The sequence below is a fragment of the Gopherus flavomarginatus genome, chromosome 10 (assembly GCF_025201925.1).
Source record: "Gopherus flavomarginatus isolate rGopFla2 chromosome 10, rGopFla2.mat.asm, whole genome shotgun sequence".
Classification (NCBI taxonomy): domain Eukaryota; kingdom Metazoa; phylum Chordata; order Testudines; family Testudinidae; genus Gopherus; species Gopherus flavomarginatus.
Genome location: NC_066626.1, coordinates 80,788,067 through 80,813,834, shown reverse-complemented (window position 1 = coordinate 80,813,834; position 25,768 = coordinate 80,788,067). Strand labels below are relative to the sequence as shown.

Sequence of the window (25,768 nt, the reverse complement as noted above, 5' to 3'; positions counted from 1 at the left end):
ACATGTGTGTGATAGCTTGCACGTATGTGGGGAGGGTGTGTAGTAAAGGGCTAAGATGGAGCATTTGGCACCAGTGAAATGAGGACACGAGGTGCCAGGCAGACAGCACAGTGCATGCTTCAGATGAGAAGCATCACCCGGTTGTGCAGGGAGGAGAGAACGAGCGAGGGGGGTATTGAGGGAGCATGTGAAAGGAGCATGTGTGTGTTGGGGGCATGAGCCTGTGGCGTGTCTCTGGAGACAAGACTGGCCTTACAGGTGGATGACATGAGTGACCACCCCGGGCTGGCGGGTGTGGGCTGCCAGAGCAGGGCTGAGTGTGGGGAGCCTGGGGCTGGAGCCCCTGGCCAGCCAGGTCGAGGGGGTTTGATGCCGCCTGGAGTTGCCAGCCTGGCATGGAGGCATGAGCAGCAGGGCTTGCCCCTGCAGAGCCAGCAGGCCGGCCCCTGGGTCCCCTCTTTCCGCGGGCAGTTCGCCCAGGGTGCTCCTTTCCCTAAGGCCGGCCTGCGTGAAGGAGCCTGTGGCTGCAAGGTGAGGATCTCTGCCTGCACTGGCACAACTGCTGTGCGGGGGGACAGGGGGGGCTGCATGGCGCGTGTGGGGAGATGCGCTGGGGCAGGGAAGGGCAGCTCTCTCCCCTCTCCAACTTCTTTGAAGCCTCCACTCTCAAGCTGCTTCTGAACGGCTTGTGCCAGGCAGTGAGAGCCGCTAATTAGCGCCTTTTGCAAGGTGATGTCATGCGAGCTGGAGGTGAGTAGGCAGCCGGTCTGCCTTGCAACCCCCTCCCTCCCCAACTGCATCCTCCTCCTTCCCCCCACTCCCTCCTGCACCAGATGGGCCTTTGCCTCCCAGGGGCTCTGATGTGTCCAACCCTCCCTTGTGCGCCAGGCCCATCCTTGCTTTGCTGACCCCTCTGGTGTGCATGGACACACCCACACATGCACACCCACCCACATGTGCACACAACTCCCAGGCCCCCAAGGGCTGCGGCTCCCTTGAAGCCATTCCAACAAAACCTGGCCAAATTCCAGATGGGGTGATTCCATTCTGCCCCCAAAGCCTCCCTCTGCTTCTTCCCGCCCCACAACTCCCATTCTCCACTTCCCATCCTACGCTGCTGAGCACTGTGAACCAGCTGCCACGTCACACCCCAAGGGGGCTGCCACTCAGTGGTGGGTGCTGGGACATCCCTTCCCACCAACATCTACACATCCACAAATGTCCCATCAGCATTCGTATAATGGCCACCATCAGCTCCCTCCTTAAAACCCACCTCTAATGCAGCGCCAGCCAATCCCTCCCACCCAGCAAGTGCTGGGCTAGGGCTGCTGCTTCTCTGCTGCTCTCGGCTTAATGTTCCTGCTCTCTGCCTGTTTTCTCTATCGATCGTGGCCTGTCTGACGTGTGGCCTGGCAGCTGTCTGGGGCAGGGACTGTCCTGATCCATCTGCACAACGCCCAGCCCAATGTAAGTACTAGCAACAGTTTGTTCCTACGGGGCTTGGAACAGAAGGTGCTCTGGAGAAGTGCAAAGAGTTCCTGATAGTGCGACGCCCTCCGGGGGCTCACCCTGTGCAGATGTGTGACCGTGCGAGGAGAAAGCCCCACGTTACCGAGCGGGTCTCTCTAGCACAGGTGCCACGACTTCAGGCAAGAGGAAGATGTTTGCAAGGTGGGGGAGTCCCAGGGTCTCTTTTCCAGCCTGGTCCGGCTGAGGGGCTCCAAACCAACCCCCAGTTCCCGTCTCTGTCAGACAACCCAGAACCCAACCCAGAAAATCCCGACTCTGCTTCATTCGGAAACTTTTCAAACGATTTGAGGTGGGGAAAGCGAGTGGGGGACTTAAACCCAAAGGGAGGGGGAAGGGGGATTATCGCCACCGAAACAAAACACGGGGAAATGCTTCCAAAAGACCCCCAGGAGAGTGGGGGATTTCTGGCAGAAACTCCAGCATGGTGGAAAGGCCGGTTCCAATCGAAATTTTCATTCAACATTTCAAGCAGCTGTGGGTGTGAGCAGCTTCCCTGCCCCTCCCCCACTCCCCTGGCTGCCCCTCATGGAGGCGTAGAGAGGGGGAACATCCCCCAGTGCTGCCTCTGCTCCCCGTGCACCACGGCGCCCCCCAGGGGAGAGCTGGCCGCAGCGCGCACGGACTTACCTGCCGGCCAACACGGTTGTTGTGCAGTCTCATGCGGGAGTGGATGTCCCTGTAGGTTTCCCGGGAGTCTAGGAAATCCTTGGAAAACTTCTCCCCATAGTCCACATCGGGGCTGCAGCCCCCCCACTCCCAGGAGTCCTGGAGCCCTGGGGTCTCGGCTGGCAGGTGCTCCAGCCGGACCCCATGCACCATCCCTTTGCCTCGGTTCATGGCCTCCAACTGGAGCCGGTGCAGCTTCACGCGGAAGGCTTCCTCGTCCCCCCGGCGCTTCTGGTCGCAGCCGCAGGCCTGCAGCTTGCCGAGGGCGCAGGCGTTGGAGACGGCGTGCACCACCCCGGCGGCCGCGATGGCGTAGGCGAAGGCACTCTCCCGGAAGCCTGTGAGGAAGCGAAGGGCTGAGGGTCAGTGAGAGGCTGGGAAAGGAGGGAGTCCAGCTGGGTGACAGGCAGGATGGGGTATCGGGGGGAGCCAGGGTCTCCCTGCAGACTGACGGGCCAACCTGGGCGGTAACAGGGCCTGGTTCAGCCTCCAGAACGTCCCCAGCCCTGGGCCTCCGCTGAGGTCTCCAGCAGGGAGGCCGGTTAGCACCACTGGGGCTGGGAGCTGCTGGGCTGTGGTGACGCCTGCCCTGAGGCCCCTCACCCTGGCGCCAGGGAAGTGCTGATGGGAGTGACCTTCAGAGAGCCTCCCCCCGGGAGTCAGGCAGCCCCTCCACTAGGAAGCACACCTGGCGCCCCACAATGTGCCCGTCACCCACGGGGGATGGCAGGGGTTCACCTGCCGGGGGGGGGTTCGCCTGCTGGGGCGGGGGGGGGAGGGGATGCTGAGGACAGCACAGGCCCACAAACACCTGCGGAGGGGCCAATCCGCAGGGGTTGAAGGTGTCTCTGCTTCTTTCTATGCTGTGCCTCCAAGGACCCCTCCAGCCCCCTGCCCAGCACCCACGCAGCCTGGGGCTCCTCTCTCACTCCCTTCATTCCTGCCCCTCCCAGCCCAGCTCCCAAAGCCTCACCCCGTTCCTGGCCTCTCTCCTGCTGCAGCCTTCTGCTGTCTGGCCTGCCCTGCCCAGCCCAGGGTCCCTGCTGCCCTCCTCCATCTCTCCCTCCCCCCCGCCCAAAATCATACATGGCATCACCACAGCCCTTCCTTCCACAGAGCGCAAAGCTTGCTGCAAAGCCGGATCAGTATCCTCACTGCCACTTCGCAGTGGGGGGAAACTGAGGCTGAGACTCCCCCCAGCTCTCACAGTGAACCAGTCGCAAAGAAGGGAGCAAAACTGAGACCTCCTAATTCCTAGTCTGGTGGCCCTTCTACAGGCCTCCCTGCAGCCTCTCACCTGCAGCCCCTCGCCTGCTGCCCTAGCTCCCACGCTGCTTCTGCACCACAGCTCAAGCCAGCTCCCCTGCCCGTCCAAGCTCTCCATATCTCCGGCCCTGCCTCCATCCACCCCTTCTCTCCCCTCCCCCCTGCTTCCTGCCCCCTGTGTCTCCCCACACAAGCTCTGGGAGTCACTCCCTGCTCTGTATTCGCTCTTGTCTTGTCTCCTGTTGCCTTTCCACTGTAAGCCCCTGGGGGTGGCGATCTGGTAGAGCCTTGGCACCGCCCTCCCACCACGCTGTGGGCATGATTCAGGGGCCTCTTCCTCCACTGGGTCAGGGGGCCGCGTTTCAGAGGGGCAGGGAGGGCAGGCTCCCACGGTAGGAATGAGCTGCTCCAGAAGGGACCCCCTTTGCAGGCTGGAGTAGCTCCTCGTAGGAGCCAGTATGTCTGCCAAGGTGGCTCTCCCATTCCGCACAGGGCCTTGCATGCTGCCCCCGACCGGCTCGCCAGCAGCAGGGGAGATGGCCTGGCATGTTGGAGAGGCAAGAGAAACGTCCTGGCTTCACACATATCAATTCCTCCTGCTGGCGCCCGGGGTCCAGCTGTGACGGCACGGGTGCTCCAGCGTGGCGGCTGTGTGATGCAGGAGACCCAGCCGTGGCACTGGGCCCTGCTGTGCAAGGTCCTGTACAAACCCAGAATCAAAGGACAGTCTGTGTCCCAGGTTAAGGATAAGACAAGAGACAAGAGGTGCAGACTGACAGGAGTACAAGGAAAGCACACAGTGGGCCTGGTCTCAGCACAGCAGTGTCCGGTGGCAAAGGAGAGGGTTAAGGAGGATGCAGCTTTGCGGATATTTGCTTTCTGCATCACAACCCCCCATGGCACAGATGGGAAACTGAGGCCAGATTATGTGACTTGCCCAAGAGGTCACACAAGATATATGTGGCAGAATGGGGACCTGACCCAGAATCTCCAAGCCCCAGGCTACAGCTCTGACCACTGGGTCACCCTTCCCCTCGCTCTCCCTGCTTTGTGCATCACCCTGCCTGGGAGCCTGGGAGCAGAGTGATCGATTTGATCCAACCCAGGGCTGGAGTCTCTGCTCTGTGGGGCGCAGGGGGGGTCAAGCTGCTGGAGACACCGGCAGGGGACTCGCCTATGGAGCTGGCAGAGGAGGCTCTGCCGACCTCCACACCAGGCTGCTTGGAAAACGCTGATTATTTTGCATGGGAAATTTGGAGGGGGAAAATCTTTTTTTTTAACTTCAAAATGTTTTTTTTTCCCTTCAAAATTCCCCATTGATATTTTTTGGTGATTTCCAATGGAAAGCCAAAAATCTGTCGGCTTTGGTGAGCTGAAGATTTTCCATCAGGCCGAAAGCTTCCCGCCAAAACGATGGTGCGGGTTGAAAGGCCGTGGGCAGCCGAGAAAATGTTTAGATTGTTTAATTATTCATTCCAATTCAATTAACCAATTGAAATGTGTAAACGCCAGCTGAAGGAGAGGGAGGGGCCGGGGCCAAACAGAGCTCCCCTGTGACCCTCACACCGGGCTGGGCTGGGCCGCCCGGGCCCTAGAAACTGCAACTCCTGAGTCCTGCCCACTGTGCCCACCATGGCTAAGGTGGGGTGAGGAATTCGGCTTCTCCACTGGTGTTCCTCTCCAGGGCCAGGGCTCTGGCCCCTTCCTTTGGAAAGCTGCTTGCTGGGGGCATGGATCAGTGTTTGCATCACGCACTGCCTGAGCCACCTTGTGCGAGCCCTAAGAAGCCTGCGGCGTCCTGTGAAGGCGGGTCAGGATCGCGAGTCTCCTTGGACAGATGAGAAAACTGGAGCCTGGAGCAGGGAGGCGCCTTTGCCCAGGTCACACAAGGTCAGTGAGCGGAAGAGTAGGCCACAGAGCCCAGGAGTCCTGCCCAAGCCCTTGGCCCCCGGTCCCAGCTGCTCAGATACCTCGCGGAAGCGAGAGCTGGAAGGGGTCAAAGAGCCTCTCCCAGGCTGATGTCTGGGTGAGGAAGGCGTGAGGGCGGCGGGGCAGCCCGGGAAGGGGCAACTGCTCTGCTGGGCAGGCTCCCGCTTGGAGCGCACAGGACGGGATGCAATCGGGGGCCCGGGATAGCCGCCCGATGTGGATGCTGCCTTCCCAGCCCCTTTCTCATTTTTGCTGCAATATTTCAGGTTCTTGCTGAAAAACCTAAAACCCTTTTTGTTGCTGCTTTTTTTGCTTTTTGGGCCTTGGGTTTTTCAACAACCACACTGGCCATTTTTGATCCAAACAGGGTTGGGACGGGGAGGTCCAGAATGTCCAGGCTTTTTGTCGGAAAATGTGTTTCGGTGAAAACTGTTGCAGCAGCTCTGGTCTGAGACTGGGACCAGGGTAGCTAGCCACATAATGGCACGAGCGTGTTTCCACTTGCTCTGAGACTTGCTATCTCTGTTTGCAGGCATGACAGGCCCCTGTTTTGGCCCTGGACACGTCTGTGGCTGCAAAATACATGGTGGGCACCGATCTGCGAAGCTGCAGCTCGGCCCATCTGACTTGCCAGTCATGGTTGTGCCATTGGAGGTGAAGCTGCTCTAATTGCTGCCTGCGGTTAGATTGCTGGCGCGCGAGTGGAAATGTCCCCTGGTGTATTTCTCGTGTACTTAGCAAGCTTCACAAAGCCTGGTGGCTTTTCAATGATTCATTGCCGTCTGCTTAGCAAGCCACTATGATCTTATGAGATGGAAACAAAGTGCATCTGTGAAACCTTCGCGGAGTGCCACGCTGCCAATTTTTGCGTTCATTTTTAATATGCGCCGGTGTCAAATTAACAAGGCACTGCTTAAAAGCAATCAGAATCCGCTCCCTGCCTCTTCGATAAGGTCTGACAAACTCATGCCCCGGGGCCCTGCCTCTTTTGGTGCCCAAGCTTAACGGTGGGATGTTTTTCACTGCGCCACCATGGCTGTGAAGTTTTCCTTGCAGAGAACGCTGGGAGTAGTTGTTACAAAGCAAAGCACCATCACTGTTATTAGCAGATGAACTCCAGTGCATCTGCAAACAAAGATTTCTTTTTAACCCTTACAAGCCAGCCTAATCAAGGGCAGTATTCACCAGCACATCATGTACTTCTCCTCCCTCAGGCCTAGTTCTCTTCCAAACCCTCCTTTTTGAGCTCCACTGGCTTCAGAGGAAGAGCAGTTCAAAACGGCGGTGATATCGGTCATTTACAAGCAGACCCACGTCTCTCCCTCCTGACCTGTTCTCAGTAACAACAGGCCTAGTTTTGCTCAAACTTTCCCAAAAGCTTCACACTTGGATGGAGCCCAAAGCTGAAAAAATTGCAGGCCAAAAGGGGAAAGTTTTGGAAAATTTTGATCAACTGAAAAAAGGGGGTGTGAGCATGGAAACTCGGGCACCCCAGGCACCTGGCCATCACTAAGCACCGCAGTTCTGATGAGAGCATGGGACTGTTTAAACGTTGTCTGACCTTTGAACCCACCAGGGGTCAGAAACAGGGAGCAGTACGGCTGCAGGCAACGGCCACCATCACTTCCTGTCTCTTGGCAGAGGCACTTCCCAGAAGCCCATTTGTGGATGGCACAGGAGAGCACGAATAAACCTGCCCCAGGGCCATGCTGCAACACTGCGTGTTTCTGGCCCCGACGGCACAGCCTGGGTCACCAGAGCCCTCCTGGGACGACAGAGGATGGTACAACTCTAGCCTACGCAGACTCTGGGGCTATTAGAGAGGCCATGGGAAGATCAGCTTCTCCAGGACACTGCAGCAGAACACCACAGCTCTGACCCAGCCAGGCTCATCGATGTCCACAGAAACCCCCAGGTTCACAGGCATAAAGACCTGGCTGAAGCAAGCGCGATCTGATAGCAATTCTGAAAACACTAGCCCCAGCTGCAGCTCAGATTCCAATGTGGCTTTTCATGCTTGGGAGGATTCATCTCTGCAGGCTCCATGTATGCTATGGGCTGCCCAAACTGGACCCAACCATGGGAATGTTGACAGTTTACCAGGAGAACGTAAGAGCAGCCAGACTGGGTCAGACCAATGGTCCATCCAGCCCAGTGTCCTGTCTGCCGACAGTGGCCAATGCCAGGTGCCCCAGAGGGAACAATGAGAACAGGGCAATTATCGAGCAATCCATCCCCTATTGTCCAGTCCCAGCTTCTGGCAGTCAGAGGTTTAGGGACACCCAGAGCAGGGGGTTGCATCCCTGACCAGCCGGCTAATAACACTGATGGACTTCTATGAACTTATCTAATTCTTTTGAATCCAGTTATACTTTTGGCCTCCACAATATCTCCTGGCAAGGAGTTCCATAGACTGACTGTGCATTGTGTGAAGAAATATTCCTTCTGTTTGTTTTAAACCTGCTGCCTGTTAATTTCTTTGGCTGACCCCTGGCTCTAGTGTTACGTGAAGGGATAAATTAAACTTCCTATTCACTTTCTCCACATCAGTCATGGTTTTATAGGCCTCTATCAGATCCCCCCTTATTTGTCTCTTTTCTAAGCTGAACGGTCCCAGTCTTATTAATCTCTCCTCCTACAGAAGCTGTTCCAAACCCTTAATCATGTTTGCTGTCTCTCTCTGTACCTTTTCCAATTCTAATTTCTTTTTTAGATGATGCAACCGGAAGTCAAGGTGTGGGTGTACCACGGTTTTCTAGAGTGGCAGTATGATATTTTCTCTTATTATCTATCCTTTTCCTAATGGTTCCTAACATTCTGTTCGCTTTTTTGACAGCCGCTGCACATGGAGTGGATGTTTTCAGAGAAATATTCACAATGACTCCCAAGATCTTTCTTGAATGGTGTGACAGACCCAGACCAGTGGGATACAGGAGTCTGGTAGAAGGCAAATATACTGGTCACTGGGTGAGTAGTTTTCTGTTCCCTGTGTGACCAGAGCAGGGGCTGCACTAGAGTAATCAGGAACCTGCTAGAACCAATTAAGGCAGACAGGCTGATTAGATCACCTGCAGCCAATCAAGGCAGGCTAATCAGGGCACCTGGGTTTAAAAAGGAGCTCACTCCAATCAGGGAGAGGGGAGCCAGAGGAGAGGAAGTGCATGTGAGGAGCTGGGAGCAAGGGGCACAAGGAGCTGAGAGTGAGAGGCTGTGCTGCTGGAGGACTACGGAGTACAAGTGTTATCAGACACCAGGAGGAAGGTCTTGTGGTGAGGATAAAGAAGGTGTTTGGAGGAGACCTTGGGGAAATAGCCTAGGGAGTTGTAGCTGTGGGGAAAGGTCTGGTAAAACCCCAAGTGAACAAGTTGGAGGCCATCCAAAATTGGCCCCGACCACGTTGCAAGAAACAAGTCCGGGCATTCCTAGGTGCAGTGGGGTATTACTGACGATTTATCCCCCACTTTGCCACAAGGGCAAGCCCCCTGACAGACCTAGTGAAAGCCCGTGGGTCTGATCTGGTGAGATGGTCTGACGCAGCAGAGGAAGCATTCACAGACCTGCGGACTGCCCTCTGCAGTAACCCCGTACTGATAGCCCCTGATTTCAGCAAGGAATTTATCCTGCAGACAGATGCATCGGAAGTAGGATTGGAGGCCGTTCTATCACAGATGGTCGGGGAGGAGGAACACCCAATTCTCTACCTCAGTAGGAAACTCCTTCCAAGGGAACAAAAATATGCAGTGGTGGAGAGAGAGTGCCTTGCCATAAAACGGGCCATGGAAGCATTGCGCTACTACTTGCTCGGCGCAGATTTGTCCTCGTGACCGACCATGCCCCTCTTCAATGGATGCAGTGGAACAAGGAGAAGAACACAAGGGTGACCAGGTGGTTCTTATCCCTCCAACCTTTCCAGTTCCATGTGCAACATAGAGCAGGGAGCCGTCACGGCAATGCCGATGGCTTGTCACGTGTGCACTGTCTGGCTTCCCAAGCTGCCCAGCCCCTTGGTGTTGAGCAGGGGGGAGGGATATGTGACAGACCCAAACCAGTGGGGTACAGGAGTCTGGTAGAGGGCAAATATACTGGTCACTGAGTGAATAGTTTTCTGTTCCCTGAGTGACCAGAGCAGGGGCTGCACTAGAGTAATCAGGAACCTGCTACAACCAATTAAGGCAGACAGGATGTGACGAACTGGGAATGTTCTTAACGTTTTCTCTGAATACTGTGTTGCTGCCTCAGTGTCCCCATGGCAGTTCTTAAGTATCTGGCAGAGCAAAGGGCCAGTGCACCTAAATGCCTGACCCTCTGTCTCCTAGCAACTGATGGCTTGGGCCCCTCCTCTGCAAAGGTGCCAGCTGAAGGTGTTGGAGACAAAGGGATCAGGTGACCTCCTGGCCCGGGAAAGGGGCTGAGCAGAGAGGAGGGGCTGGAGGGGGTTGTTAGTCTGGAGCTGGCTGAGGGCAGATGTGGGGGGTCTGGCTCACTGACCCCCAGAATGGACTCGGCCGAGGGGTCCGGTTCGCTGTATCTACAAGCTCTGTTTTAGACCCTGTTCCTGTCATCGAATAAACCTCTGTTTTACTAGCTGGCTGAGTCACGTCTGACTGCGAAGTGGGGGTGCAGGACCCAGTGGCTTCCCCAGGACCCCGCTGGGGTGGACTCGCTGTGGGAAGTGCACGGAGGGGCAGAGGATGCTGAATGCTCCAAGGAGAGACCCAGGAGGTGAAGCCGTGTGAGCTTCTTGCCCTGAACAAGTCTGCTCCAAGGGAGAGGAGGCTCCCCAAAGTCCTGCCTGGCTTGGTGGGGAGCAGTTCCAGAGCATCGCCCGGTGACTCCGTGACACAGGCTGATTAGATCACCTGCAGCCAATCAAGGCAGGCTGATCAAGGCACCTGGGTTTAAAAAGGAGCTCACTCCAGTCAGGGAGGGGGAGCCAGAGGAGAGGAAGTGCGTGTGAGGAGCTGGGAGCAAGAGGCACAAGGAGCTGAGAGTGAGAGGCTGTGCTGCTGGAGGACTAAGGAGTACAAGTGTTATCATACACTAGGAGGAAGGTCCTGCGGTGAGGATAAAGAAGGTGTTGGGAGGAGGCCATGGGGAAGTAGCCCAGGGAGTTGTAGCTGTCATGCAGCTGTTACAAGAGGCACTACAGACAGCTGCAATCCACAGGGCCCTGGGCTGGAACCCGGAGTAGAGGGCAGGCCCAGGTTCCCCCCTAAACCTCCCAACTCCTGATCAGACCCAGGAGAAGTTGATCCAGACTGTGGGGGAGATCACTGAGGTGAGCAAATCTGCCAATAAGCACAGGACCCACCAAGGTAGAGGAGGAACTTTGTCACAATGGTAACAGCTAATTTACACCCCATCATTGTATATGTAGAGTTGGGATTATGTTTTCCAATGTGCATTACTTTGCATTTAGCAACGCTGAATTTCATCTGCCATTTTGTTGCTCAGTCACCCAATTTTATCAGATCCCTTCATAACTCTTTGCAGTCAGTTTTGAACTTAACTATCCTGAGTATTTCTGTATCATCTGCCTCCTCACTGTTTACCCCCTTTTCCAGACCATTTAGGAATATGTTGAATAGCACAGGTCCCCATAAAGAGCCTTGGGAGACCTTGCTATTTACCACTTTCAACTGTAAAAACTAACCATTTAGTCCTACTCTTTGTTTCCTGTTTTTAACCAGTTACTGACCCATGACAGGTCCTTCCCTCTTATCCCATGACAGTTTACTTTGCTTCAGAGCCTTTGGTGAGGCACCACCTCAAAGGCTTTCTGAAAGTCCAAGTATATAGTATCAACTGGCTCACTCTTGTCCACATGCTTCTTGACACCCTCAAAGAATTCTGATAGATTGGGAGGCGTGATTTCCCTTTGCAAAAGCTGTGCTGACTCTTCCCCAACATATTGCGTTCATCTACATGTCTGATCCATCTGTTCTTTACTATAATTTCAACCAGTTTGCCTGATACTGAAGTCAGGCTTACTGGTCTGTAATTGCTGGGATCGCCTCTGGAGCCTTTTTAAAAAATTGGCGTCACATTAGCTATCCTCCATTCATCAGGTCCAGAGGCTGATTTAAGCAATAGGTTACGCACCACAGTTAGTAGTTCTGCAATTTCATATCTGAGTTTCTTCAGAACTCTTGGGAGATACCATCTGGTCCTGGTCACTTATTGCTGTTTTATTTATTGATTGATTTATTCAAAAACCTTCTCCACTGACACCTCAATCTGGGACAGTTCCTCAGATTTGTCCCTAACAAGAATGGCTCAGGTGTGGGAATCTCCCTCACAAAGCTGGCAGTGAAGACTGATGCAAATAATGCTTTTAACTTCTTCACAATGGCCTTGTCTTCCTTGAGGGCTCCATTAGCCCCTCGATCATCCAGTGGCAACACTGATTGTTTGGCCAGCTTCCTGCATCTGATGTACTTATAAAAAGGTCACACTAATTAATTTGCATTAAACTGAGCCAATTACCGCTGTCTTCCTCCTTAATATGGATGCAGACTCTGTGGAGACTACAATCCCAGCATGCAATGTGGCCTGTTTGGGTCAAACTAGAGTGTTTCATGATGAGACCTAGACCTCCTGCTGGTGTCGACACCATCATGGTGTGGACCAAGTGGAGCTGGATGGAGAGCTGAAATCATGCAGTCACCTCTCTCCATTAACAGGCTGTGGTTCTTTCTGGGCCACCATCAGAACCAATCAGAACCTGCCACCGAACCCTGGCCAGTTTTTTGAGATTGGAGCAATTTCCAGAGGTTTTCCCATCACCTTTCCTGGTACCGGCTCACCATGCTCCTGGGACCTGGCTGGGAACGGCTGATTGGTGTCATTCCCAGCCTGACACAGCAAACACTGGACCTCTCCCAAATCGCCTGGGATTTCTGGTCTGGTTTGACTGGTTCAGGAGGCTCCTAGAAGTTCCCAGGAATTGGGGCACTCAGCCAAGCCTCCAGACCCTGCCCATCGCATGGTGTCAGCAGGGCCACGCCAATGGCCTTCCAAGAGCTGTCCCGCTCCAGGAGTTCTGCCCACACAAAGGGGCAAAGAGGGTGCCCGGCTCTTCTGAGGACTGGGGATGCAGCCAGTTGCAACATGTTTCCTGTTCTCTCTCCTCTTCCCTCCCCCTCCCTCTTTTCCTAATTAAACTGCAGGTGAACCTACCAGGCTGTGGCAACATGCCAGACACTAAATTCCTCCATGCAGATCGGAACTTGCCTCAATGCACCTTCTGAACATGCTGCTCTGAGAATGCAGCCGCTCTCCACTACCAGTCCAGTTGCAGTGACGGGAGTGAGGGCCCAGGGCGGTTTGCTTGTCTTCAGGGTGGTCAGGCCTGGATCCACAAAGACCCCTAGCACCTTTCAGTGGAAAGGAGGAGCCTAAATACCTCTGTGGAGCCAGGCCCAAGTGTCTAGGGGGTTGCAGTGGGGATCAGGAGACCACGGAGTGCACCCTCTCTGTGCTGCCCTTTCCCCTGTGTCTTGCCTATTTGGATTTTAAGCTCTTTAGGGTGAGCATTAAGGGACAATTTTAAGCTCTTTAGGGTGAGCATTAAGGGACAAGGGATTTAGGTGCCCAGAGAAGCAGATAAGTGGGATTTTGAAAAGTGCCTACAGGCGTTTTTGAAATTTATGGGAATTAGGCACCAAACTTGCCTTGGCCCCTGTGAACATCCTCCCAGGTGCCAGTCAGCATCTTTAGGTGCCTAAATCCTCTGGGATCAGGTCCTATGTGGCTGTGCAGCACACTGCACCACGGGACCCCGATCTCAGCTGAGGCCTTACGTGCCCCTGCCCTGCCTGGTTTGCCTGCGCTGTCTCCAGCAAGGGGCAGAGAACGGCTGTGTGCACCCTACTCCAGCCCATGGCTCCATGCTACAAGAGACATGTTCTGGGAGCCACCTCCCCCTCCCCCATCCCCTCTACCCGTAATGAAATGGAGGGTGGCTGCTATACCTAGAGACCCGCAACAACCAGTGGAGACGCGCCTGTCGACGGGGCGAGCGTCACCTGGCACGAGGCCGACGGACCAGGCCTGTCCCGCATAGGCCCATGAAGAAGGCCGCGGTCTGCAGGCAGAGCACCCTGTGCCGACGGAGAAGCTATACCCGATATTGGCCCCGCCCACCTGGCTCTGGCACCCCCAAGCCCCTCAGTCTGTATCAGGCCTGGTGAGACATGCCTTCCCTGGAATAACCCCTCGGCTAGGAAGGAGACCACTCCCAGACCTGGCTGTACCCTAGAAATGCCACTGGGATGGCTGGCTGGGAACAGTTGGGCTGGGGGTTGACTGGGAGGAACCTGTCCCAAGAAGCCATCAGGCCCCACTGGCTCCTCACCCTGTATCTCAAACAATGTTCTTCCCAGCAGCTCTCTCATGCTAGTGCCAGGTCTCAGTGGGACCGGCCGCCTGCTCGGTGCTGCCTGGTGCCACGGAGAGGGCATCTCTCCCAGCTCGGAAAGCAGGCCAAGGCCGAGCAGACAGAGCCAGAGCTGCTAAGACCCGGCAGTGGGGAGAATCAGCAAGGGGCAGAGGCCGGGAGGGGAGCTGGGGAGGAGAGTTCCTGGTGCCGGAGGCTGGCTGAGGTTAAGAAGAGGAAGACAGGAGGCTGGTGAGCCCAGTACGAGGCCCTGGACGTTTTGGAGAAGCATTTGCTAGTCGCTCACTCGCCTCAGGCTGTGATCTTGCATGCTCTGCTGAGCTGTGTCTGGGCAGCCCTCGGATGGGAGATCTCCCCAGGAAACCCCCCTGTGCATGCCTGCCAGCCCCCAGAGGTGCTAAGGATGCCAAGCCAGCGGAGGTGCCATCTCCCTGGGGACACGTAAAACCCCAGGTGCTGCCCACTTGGGTTCACTCGAGATCCCAGGATTCCCTTGGCAAGAATCCAGGTGCAGCTGCACCTTGGGGCCAGTGCCCGGCCCAGGTGCCAAGTATCGGGGGTAGCCGTGTTTGGAGGAGTCCGGGGGCACCTTCAAGACTAACCGATTTATTTGGGCATAAGCTTTCCTGGGTAAAAACCCACTTCTTCTGATGCACTGAGCGGTGGGTTTTTACCCAGGAAAGCTTATGCCCAAATTAATCGGTTAGTTTTGAAGGTGCCTCCGGACTCCTTGTTTTTTCGGCTCAGGTGGTTTATTCCCCTGCTGAACCCAGCACGGAGCTTCACTTCCTGTCCTAAACCGCTCTTGGGAGCGGGCTGCATTCCCAACGGGCAGAGGCTTTGGCTGCCGGGGGCCACAGAAAGCCCCCGGGCGGCACCTGTCGCTAGGAAGACGGGGCCGTGTCTGAGCCGAGCGAGGGAGAGGGTTAGGCCCGGGGGTCGTTCGCAGCTGTTCTCTGTGGAGGCTCCTCTGCCGATCCACTTCCATTCCTCCCCCGGCTGGGTTCCTCCCCGGGCGGCGCGGGGGCGGTCGGACTCGGAGCGGGCGAGGCGCCGGAGCGGATCCCGCAAATAATTCAGCGGGAGGAAGGGAGGCGCAAGCTCCGCAGAGCTGATGGCGCGGCCGCGGCCACGTCGGGTTAGGACCAAGGAGCCTGCGGGCGCCTGGAGTCCCGGAGGGGCAGGGCGTGGAGCCGGAGCCGGGGCCCCGGCGGAGCCGCGCGCATTAGCGCCCGCGGGCCGCTCTGCTAGGCCTTGGGGAGGCTATTAACGCCCCCTGCTCTCCCGGCCGGTTGGTCGGAGCCGCCTGCAAAGCCGCCCGCGAGCCCCTGCGCCGCGGCGGTAGTTTGAGATCCCCTGGCGTGCCCGCCCTCTGCCTGGCCCCAGCGCGCACACCTTGCGAGTGGACCCCTTCCCCGGCCTGCTCTGCAGAGGATGCTCCTGCGCTGTCCACGCCCATCCCTGCCCGCTCGGGTGGGTCCCTGGGGCGGGTCCGCCTGGTTGGGAGAAGGATGAAATCGGAGAGGCCGAAGCGCGGGCCTGGCCCGCCCAGCCCAGCGCACAGCCCCTGGCCAGGTGGGGCGTGTGGCCAAGCCGGTGCGCTGAGAGCCAGGACTAGGGGCAGGATTGTTTCCTAGCGTCGTTCTCCAGGACACTCCTCAGTCCGGTTTCAATTGCTCCAGTGACTGGGCTTCCACTGCCCCGATTAGCAGCGGGCAGGCCCGGGGCCCCCCAAAGAACTGATCACTTCTGAGGCGCTTGGCCAGGTTCCCTCCGGATCCAACGACTCCCGTGGGAGACACTGGGCGCAACCGATTATCGGTCTCTTGCCAAAGCCCCAGCCCGCTCCGTGCCGCGGGCAGGAGCTGATGTTCGCTGAGACGCGGAGAACCGCCAGTTTCGGCCCCCGCCCCAAACCCGACAACATTTCCCGGCGTCAAGGCTGCACATGGGCAGGGATCAGAGTCATTACAAATCCGCAGCCCTCCTGGGTCAGAGCAGCCGCGGCCCATCAAGTGCAGGCCCTGCGCCCCGGCGGGGAGAGACACGCGGGGATGGGCGGTACTGTCCTCCCGGTCCCTTGGCTCGGCTGGGGCCCCGCTCTGGCTGGCCTGGAGCACCCGGCTCAGCCCCTTCCACACGGGGGAGGAATGGCGTCAACGCCCCGTCCCAAGGCAGAACCCCGCGGCCCGGGCTGGGAGCCTTCGGCCCAGTTCTAGCCCCGCTCCCCCGACACAACTTGCCGGCTCGCCCCGGGCCCCTTGCGCTCCTGTCGCGCTGAAACTCTGCCCGGGAGAGCAGCAAACGGGCCGGCGGGTGTCACGGGCTCGTCTGCTGATGGCCGAGGAGGCTGCAAACGAAGCACCAAGTAGGAAATACATTGACTCGGCTCGGCTGGACCATCCCCGTCCTGCCAGGGCGCTGCAGCCTGCATCCCGGGGTGCCACAGGAGCTGTTCGGTGCTCGGAGGCCAGAGCCCTTGCTGCGCTGTAGGGAGCGAGCCGCCAGCAATGGGGGGAGGAGAGAGATTGGGCCCTCAGGTTAGCTACAGACCTGGGATGCCATTGGGCTTCCTCAGCGTTGCGTTGTGACTAAACCGGATCTAATCCGGATTCCTCCCACCCGGGGTCAGTCTCCCCATGGAGACAGCGGGTGAGGGGAGGCTTTGAAAGCTCCGGCTTTAGCCGAGTCTTTCCGCCTCGCCCGGCCTGCCGCGGTCCACGGGCTTGGGTTTTTCCCACTAATGCAACCGTGTCCGCGGGGAGGTTTCTGGGAGCTTTGCACATCAGCTCGTCTCCTGTGTATGGGAATCCGGCTCCGCTGTAGCCCAGCGCGCCCCAGCCGCGGATGTGTCTAGCGCCGGCTGGGAGCAGGAAGAGTCGAGCTCTGCCGTTACTTGTACCCTGAAACTCGCTCCCTGGGGGCCGTGCACCGCTGGGGAGGGACCTCGGACCCCTGGGGCTACAGGGCTGGAAGCAGACACCGGGCTGTGCCGGCTCGGGCGATGCAGGGACCCCGGACCCAGGCCCTGGAGAGAGCTGTGTGGAGCCCGGCAAGGCGGGGGCACCGCCCGTGAGCGAGCTGCCAAGGGCCCGATCCTGCAGGGTGCCCAGCACCCCGGTGAGAGCGGAGCGGGCTGAGAGCCACAGGGGTTCAGGGAGCAAGGGCAGCTCTCCCGGAGAGGGTCTGGGCCCTGACTTCTACAGCCCGGGCCCAGCCCCCCAGGACGGGTCTGGCTCCCCCCACCGGACAAATGACTGGTCCCGCGGGACGGCTGGCTGGGTGGGGGGCGGGTCTCTCCTGGAGCTGGGACCGATCCATGGGGGGAGATCCCAGAGCAGGGAGTCGGATGCCAGGGGGATCCTTGTGTTGCTCGGCAGCGGGACCTGCTGGAGCTTTCTCCGGGCAGACGGCTTCGTCCCTGGGTACAGACTTGCAGGAACCGAGCCTGGAGGTAAGGAGTTGGGGTGGTCACCCCACTGAAGGGGCCAAACACTCCTGTGGAGGATCACATCCGGTCCCCCCAATCCCCTCCTTCCCCATGCACTTCCTAGTGGCTACCAAGATTCCCGTTCACACCCTGTCCTGCGGCGCTGTTGCTGGCCCACCCCAGAGCTAGCGGCATTTCCGAGGCGCCTTGAGACAAAGCCCGGGGCCCGGGAGAGCTCTGCCGGAGTTCGGAGCGCACAAACGGGGCTGGGGCTCGGAGGGACGCTTGGGGGCAGGCGCGGGACCGGCGCGGTGCTCTGGAGAGGGGAGCGGAGAAGAACCAGGCTGCCGCTGTGGGAATAGAAAAGAGATTCCGAGCTGGGACTGCAGGACCCAGCCACCCCGTGGGGTTCCCACTGGCTCTGTAGCTCCCGGCCGGGGAGCGCACCGAGTGCGAGGCCGCAGGGTGCCCTGCACAGGGCCGGGGAGGGCGCACGGTGCCAGGGGGCGGAGGGGGCCGGCGCCCCCGCCCTTACCTCGGCTGAAGATGAGGCTCTCGTACGGGATCTTGTTCTTGGTCTCCAGGCTGGAGCAGTTCCAGCGCTCGTCCCGGAACTGGTGCTGGCACTCGTGGATGGCGATCTGCATGCCCTGGATGGCGGAGGCCGTCACGTCGGGGTGCCGGACGCACACCTCCAGCTGGCGCCGCGTCAGGCCGGGCAGCGTCAGGCACACGGTGTTGGCGTTCAGCACCGGCTCCGACGGCAGCTTCAGGCCCAGGATTTCATTGGCGCAGGAGCTGGAAGGGAAGGGAGAGCCAGGCTCAGCGTCCTGCCCTGCCGCCTCGCCCGCCCAGGGTGCCAGGGCTCTGCTGGGGGGAGGGGAAAGCCCGCAAAGACCCAGTCACAGGGACCCCCCCCACCCACGCAGTGCAAGTCCCCACAGGGAGGAGGCAGCCGGGGCGTCGGGTGGAGCCAGGCCCCAGAGAGAGCCGCCGCCAGCCCAGCGATTCTGCGCTGGATTTGGAGCGGGGTGGGGAGTCGGGGCAGGGGACAGGGGGATGGGTAGGCAGCCAGAAACCCTCAGTGGCATCTTCTTTTCCACGGGCTCTCCAGCTCTGCCTCCCTTGGAGAGGCTTCGACAAGCCTCTTCCCTACCAGACCTTATCCCAGCCCATCACCGCGGTATCTGGGCACCTTCGAGTCATGCACCAAGTCACCTGACTGACACCTGTTATGCGTGGAACAGGGCTGCGAAGAGAACCAATAGCAGAACCTAGATAGACAGAGAGGGAAAGTGTGGGCCCCTCACTGAATGAGGGAGGCAACCTAGTGACAGAGGATGTGGAAAAAGCTAATGTGCTCAATGCTCTTTTTGCCTCTGTCTTCACAACAAGGTCAGCTCCCAGCCTGCTGCACTGGGCAGCACAGCATGGGGAGGAGGTGACCAGCCCTCTGTGGAGAAAGAAGTGGGTCAGGACTATTTAGAAAAGCTGCACGAGCACAAGTCCATGGGGCTGGATGTGCTGCATCCGAGGGTGCTGAGGGAGTTGACCAAGGTGATTGCAGAGCCATTGGCCATTATCTTTGAAAACTCATGGTGATTGGGGGAGGTCCTGGATGATTGGAAAAAAGCTAATGTAGTGCCCCCATCTTCTATAAAAGGGAAGGAGGAGGATCCAGGGAACTACAGGCCAGTCAGCCTCACTTCAGTCCCCGGCAAAATCATGGAGCAGGTCCTCAAGGAATCAATGTTGATGCACTTGGAGGAGAGGAAGGTGATCAGGAACAATCAGCATGGATTCACCAAGGGCACATCATGCCTGACCAACCTGATTGCCTTCTATGAGGAGATAACTGGGTCTGTGGATGAGGGGAAAGCAGTGGATGTGTTATCCCTTGACTTTAGCAAAGCTTTGGATATGGTCTCCCACAGTATTGCCAGCAAATTAAAGAAGTATGGGCTGGATGAATGGACTATAAGGTGGATAGAAAGCTGGCTAGATCGTCGGGCTCAGCGGGTAGTGATCAACGGCTCCATGTCTAGGTGGCAGCCGGTATCAAGCAGATTGCCCCAAGGGGCAGGAGCCGGTTTTATTCAACTTCTTCATTAATGAGCTGGATGATGGGATGGATTGCACCCTCAGCACGTTCGCAGAGGACACTAAGCTGGGGGGAGAGGTAGATTTGCTGGAGGGTAGGGATTGGGTCCAGAGTGACCTAGACAAATTGGAGGATTGAGCCAAAAGAAATCTGATGAGGTTCAACAAGGACAAGTGCAGAGCCCTGCACTTAGGATGGGAGAATCCCATGCACTGCGACAGACTGGGGACCGAGTGGCTAAGCAGCAGTTTTGCAGAAAAGGACCTGGGGCTTACAGTGGACAAGAAGCTGGATATGAGTCGACAGTGTGCCCTTGTTGCTAAGAACGTCAACACCATATTGGGCTGTATTAATAGGAGCATGTCACGGAGTCCCCGGGCGATGCTCTGGAACTGCTCCCCACAAAGCCAGGCAGGACTTTGGGGAGCCTCCTCTCCCTCGGAGCAGACTGTCTGCAGGGCAAGAAGCTCACACGGCTTCACCTCCTGGGTCTCTCCTTGGAGCATTCAGCATCCTCTGCCCCTCCGTGCACTTCCCACAGCGAGTCCACCCAGGCGGGGTCCTGGGGAAGCCACAGGGTCCTGCCCCCCCACTTCGCAGTCAGACGTGACTCTCAGCCAGCCAGTAACAGAGAGGTTTATTAGATGACAGGAACATGGTCTAAAACAGAGCTTGTAGGTGCAGAGAACGGGACCCCTCAGACAGGTCCATTCTGGGGCCAGCAAACCAGACAACTCTGTCTGCCCTCACTTCCCGTCCCCAGCCAGCTCCAAACTGAAACCTCCCCAACCCCTCCTCTCTGGCCTTTGTCTCTTTCCCGGGCCAGGAGGTCACCTGATCTCTTTGTTCTCCCACACCTTTAGCATCCCCTTGCAGGGGGAAAGGGCCCGGTCATTAGTTGCCAGGAAACAGAGTGTCGGCCAGAAACTGAGGCACCCCCACAGTATTCAGAAGAAACGTTAAGAACAGTCCCACTTCATTACAGAGCATTGCCAGCAAATTGAGGAAAGTGATTGATTATTCCCTTCTGTTCGGCACTGGAGAGGCCACACCTGGAGTATTGCATCCAGTTTTGGTCCCCCCACTACAGAAGGGATGTGGATAAATTGGAGAGAGTCCAGCAGAGGGCAATGAAAATGATTAGGGGGCTGGAGCGTATGACTTATGAGGCGAGGCTGAGGGAACTGGGATTATTTAGTCTGCAGAAGAGAAGAATGAGGGGGGATTTGATAGCTGCTTTCAACTGTCTGAAGGGGGCTTCCAAAGAGGATGGATCTAGACTGTTCTCAGCGTTGGTAGATGACAGAACAAGGAGCAATGGTCTCAAGTTGCAGTGGGGGAGGTCTAGGTTGGATATTAGGAAACACTATTTCCCTAGGAGGGTGGTGAAGCACTGGAATGGGTTCCCTAGGGAGGTGGTGGAATCTCCTTCCTTAGAGGTTTTTAAGGTCAGGCTTGATAAAGCCCTGGCTGGGATGATTTCATTGGGGACTGGTCCTGCTTTGAGCAGGGGGTTGGATTAGATGATCTCTTGAGGTCTCTTCCAACCCTGATATTCTATGATTCTAGGGGTGTATATGCAGACAGACAGACAGAGAGGGTGTATGGGGATGAATGGGTGGATGGCTAGATAGAGGGAGTTTGTAGAGACAGATCGGAGGATATGAGAGATTGGATAGGTAGAGGAGGTGTATGAGGATGGGTGGAAGGATGGATGATGGGAGGACATGTGGGGACGCATGCACAGCCAGCCCCAGAGACCAAGGCCTGGTTTGGGTGGCCACCTAAGCTTTTGGCTCATTAACCAAGCAGACGGCCAATCAGTGATGGGGCTCACCCGCTCCAATGCAGTCACCCCGGATTTGCAGGCTGTACCCAAGATCAGATTCCCTGAGGCCCTGTGCCTCCTGTGGGATGGGCGTGGACCAAGCATGCAGGGCTCACGCGTCAGCCCTGTGTCCTGTTGAAATTCTATTGCTGGCGATCCAGGTTTGTGTCCCACTCCCTTCACCCTGGTATCTGGGCACCTGCCAGTGTGCATTAAACAACAGGACTGCCATCTGTGCTGGGGGTTCGCTCTCTCTTGCTCCCCCTCTCCCAGATGGGGAGCTGTGCGTGTTGTGGTAGGACTGGGTTTTCTAACATCTCCAGTGCTCTGTGTCTCTGTCAGCAGAGGTCGGACAGAGAAATGCCCCGGCACGGGGAGCAGGTGCTGGGAGGTTTGGGATGGTCCTTCCTCCCTCAGTGAGGGTCCAGCCCTAAGGATGCTTTGTCCCCTGTCTGGACGAGTTCCCCCTCGATAGCAGAATACCCTGCTGGGGAGGGAGTTCTGCCGGGTCTCCAGCCTGGACCCATGGAGCACCTAGAAGACAGGGACTGAGCTTTGGGCTGTGAGGCGCCGGTGCGGGGCAGGGGGACAGGTGTCCATGTCGCAGCCCAGCCAGGTAATACTGTTCTGTGCTAGCTGCACGAAAGGTGACCACGGAGCCCGACCCTTCATTTCCTATCTCTCTCCTCACTGGCAGAACCTCATGTTCCACTCCACAGCGGCTTCTGTGCCCGAGCCCCTCTTGCCAGGGATCTGAAAGTCAAGCTGGACTCTGCCAGGCGACTCTCTGCTTCTCTTTCTGGCACCTGCTGGAAAGTCTCGGGCCTGGCCTGGGCTGGTTTGTTCCTCCTAGGTCACATTCTGTGCCGTGTTCCCAGGCTGTGTCCAATTCCCATTTCAGCCACCCTTGGCATGGGGCTCCCAGGTCGGCAGTTCTAGGGCCACACCCCAGTGGGCCCAGGCCTGTCGCTGGCACTAGGGGCCAGGCCGCCCTCCCTGTCCTGGCCTGGCACATTCGGAGGGGGCTGAGGGTCAGCCAACTGCAGGATCCTGGTCCCAGAGGGGCATCATCAGAAAGTCTGGTCGGGACAGCACAGCCTCACCCCTTCATAGCCAGGACCAGAGCCTGAGCGCCTCATTTGGGCCCAGCTCCCTGGGTCTGGCTGAGTCAGGCCTGGACCAGGTTCTTTGCTTCTTCTTTGGAGGGTCCCTCTGCACCCGCTCGGCTGCTTGACTTGGGCCTTTCTCTGGATTCGCCAAAGCCAGAGAGGAGCCCCACAGCACTGGTGTCCTCAAAGGCCGAGCCCTCCGCCCAGGCCCCCGCAGCCAGGGGTGGACGCCATACAGGTGACTGGGGCACTGCAGGGAGAAGGGACTTGCTTGGAGAGGCGCTGGGCACGATCTGCCCTGGCTGTAACTCATCGGGGGCCTGAGGGGGGTCTCCCATCAGGTCTGTCCCTCAGGCCAGGCTTGTTCCCCTGGAGACTAAACCCGTTCTCCCCTTCAGTGCCGTGGGGCCTGGCTCAGAGCTCAACTCCCTCTGGGGCCAATCCGGAGTGACCCCACCGAAGTCGCTAGGGGAGCGGGCGCAACCTTAACACCCGGAGCAGGGAGCTCCCCAAGTTCTGACCTTGATTTGGAGTCACTCTTGGTTTGCCCCAACTTGTCACATCAGAATCAGTCCAGCCCTACATGTCCCAAGCCAAGAACCGTCCAGCCCCACCCGTCTCTGACTTCCAGGGGGTTTGCCTGGCTCTCCTGCCCCTCTTCTTCCTTCGCCCCATGCTCTCCCCGCCAGCGCCAGCCCCCACCCCAATCCAAAGTGGGGGCGGGAGGCTGGATATCATGTACCGCCGCTGCCATCCTCTCCTCTGATCCCCGGCGCTGCCGCATCGCCCCCCCGGACTAAGTGGGTTTAAACACGATTTCACGGTGAAAGCCCCGCGGGTCACAGGCTGCGGCTGCTGCTGCTTTAATTAACACACGTTCCAGCGTCAACACATTGTGTGCGAAGGGGGAGAAAGAAAAACCCAGCCCAGCCCCAGGAGCTGGAGCAGCCAGAGGAGGGAAAGGGGGCGGGGAGGTTTAACCCTTTCCTGCCCGCTGCCCGGAAATTTGGCAGCTGGCCGGGCAGCCGGGGAGATCAAAGGAAGACGCCTGGAGTGGCCTGTGATGTGGGAAAGGGCCGGGGGGGCGGGGCGGTCATGGCCAGCGAAGGGGGGAACGTCGGGGTCCCCCGGGTACAGGACGTGGGGCACAAGCCGGCTCCCCACCCCCAGCCCCTGCTTCCCTAGGATTTGGGATGAAAGGGACCTACCGACCAAAAGAGCTCGGATCTCCTGGCCCCGCCCTTCGGGAGCGCCCCCCACCCCACCCCGGCATCCCAGCTCCTGTGGCCACAGGGGCGCCCCGTTCCTCTCCAGGGAGGAGGGTGCAGCGCTCCCTGCACGGGCAGACCCCGAGCTGCCTGGAGTTAGGACACCCCCGGCTGCGCTTCCACCTGGGGGGCCCAGCGCCAGGCTCCCGGGGCATTTCCCGAACCCCCACTGCCCCCCGCACAGGTGGATAAACCTCCCTTTGTGCAGCCCGGGGGAGCAAACAATCTCCCAGGGGACTGCCCTGACCTGCGAATCTTCGTGTTAATAAACCCCAGGAAACACCGCCCTGGCAGCCACATGCACCGGCTTCTACGTGTGAATCCCAGCCCGTCCAGGGCTCGAACTAGCCACTGGGCTCCTGCGAAGCCGCCCAAACACCACCCCCCATCATGGGACCCTAGAAACGACCCCGGGACACAACTTGGCCCACCTCCGCCAGCAAGGCAATGGGAGAGCCGGGGAAAGAACCCAGGAGTCCTGGGCCTCTGCTTCGACAAAACTCCCTCCGTAGCCCTCGATTGTGAGCCGTTGGCAGGTGGGCGAGCGGAGCCCCTTAGCCAGCCTGGCCTGGTGGGGTGGGGGTGGGGGGGGGTCCTTTAGACGCGAGCAGGTGGCGGGACAGCTGGTCTGAACTTATTTTCCCTGTATGCTACGGCAAGAGAGGACCCGATTCGGAGCGGGACAGGAGTCGCTCGGCTCCATCTGCGAGCCCGGCGAGCCCAGCCCGAGCAGACGGACAATCCGCCCTTGGCCGGGTTCGCTGCGGCCCGGGTGGGCCCGGCAGGGGCTGGGCTCCGACCCGCTTAGCCGGCGCGCCCCACGGGGCAGCCCCAGGGAAGCTGGTCCGGGTTTGCGCGGCGGTGGAGGCGAGCCGGGAGTCAGGCCCTCGCCCGGCTGCTCCGCCAATCAGCGCCTGGCCCAGCCAGCCAGGCCGAGCAGAGGCGGCTTTCATGGCACTTGCGAGGAGAAGAAATCCCCCCCGGGGAGAACTGCCACCCGGCGGAGCAGATCTCTAGGCAGGGAAAGGGATTATTGGGAGGGGACGCGGAGGGGGCGGTTAGCGCACGGGGGAGATAATCCTCCGGATCAGGGGCAGAGCAGAGACAAGCTGGGTAAACGCCGCGTTCCGGGGCGGCAGAGCGCGCTGAGATTCCCCAGAGGCTCCGAGGTGCCATCGCCTCTCCGAGGACCCGAGTGCGCGGGCGCGGCTCAGCTCCCGGGTGCACGGGGCCGCTGGCGAGGGACCATGGGCCGAGACACGAGCCTGGGTCCCACCACGGCTAAAACCAGGCAAGTTTGGCCCGAGCGCGGCGGGGGTTCTCTTACCTTTGCAGCCAGAGGCAGAGGAGAAGCAGGGGGCAGAAGCCGGGCAGCAGGGCCAGACCCATCCTGTGTCCCGCTGGCTCGGTGCGGGGCTTGGCAGCCGCGCCGCGCCGGGCTCGGGTTTGGGTTTCCCGGGGTGGTTTTCCCGGCTGCTGCTGGTTCTTGTCTCTTCTCGCTGCTTCTTGCACTTTCCTCCGCGCTTCAGGACCTCAGGGATCCCCCGCCTGGATTGGTGGGTTGACAGTCCCAGCAGGACGGGGCCATCCTCGCCGCAGGCAGCCCCTAGCCCCCCACCCCCCAACACAACCCCAACTACATGGACCAGGCAGGGCCGCCCCCCACTCTAGGAGAACATCAAAGTTCCGAGGAGCCGCTGGCTGCTTGCAGGGGGGAGAGCTGCTCTCAGCTCAGGCTCCATGTGGACAGGGTCCTGCCCCTCCGCCCCCAGCCAAGTCTCCAGCCGGGGGAGGGGGGCCTAGCTGCAGGACGCTGGCAGAGGCAGAATGAGGGGGCAGGCTGCCCCCCTACCCAGCCCCCCCTTGGCTTCTCTCTTTGCCACTCGGCCTCGCTGTGCTCAGAGCTGCCAGTCCTGTACGCCCCGGGCGGAGCGCGTGCGGGGGGTTGTGTCTCTCCTTGGTGGGGGGGCAAGCTCCCCTGGATCTCGTAGGCGCACGTGGAGACCCAGCTGCTCCCCCTCCCCAATGCTTTCTCCAGCTGCCTCCGGCTCAGCGTCTCCCTGCGCCCCGCAGCCGCCTGGAATCGTCCCCTGGCTAAGAGCGCATCCGGCAGGGTCCCGGCCGGGCTCGCACAGGGGCTGCGGCGGCTGCTCTGCCTCGGATCGCGCTGCGTTCCTCAGCGCCCGGAGCCCGAGTCCCGACACGTCTGGGCAGGAGCCCGCAGGGGAAGGACGGGGGCAGAG

At 58.8% G+C, this 25,768-nt stretch overlaps 1 protein-coding gene across 1 annotated transcript in view; it reads right to left on the bottom strand.

The window, feature by feature from the left end:
- WNT10A (Wnt family member 10A) overlaps positions 1–24,914 on the bottom strand; it is a 49,272-nt gene extending 24,358 nt beyond the window's left edge. The window contains exons 1-3 of the mRNA XM_050917127.1: positions 24,853–24,914; positions 17,755–18,017; positions 2,158–2,534 (exon numbers count right to left, since the gene is read on the bottom strand). Coding sequence (XP_050773084.1) covers positions 2,158–2,534; positions 17,755–18,017; positions 24,853–24,914 — 702 coding nt within the window. The remainder of the gene's footprint in view (positions 1–2,157; positions 2,535–17,754; positions 18,018–24,852) is intronic.
- Between the last annotated feature and the right edge of the window lie 854 nt (positions 24,915–25,768).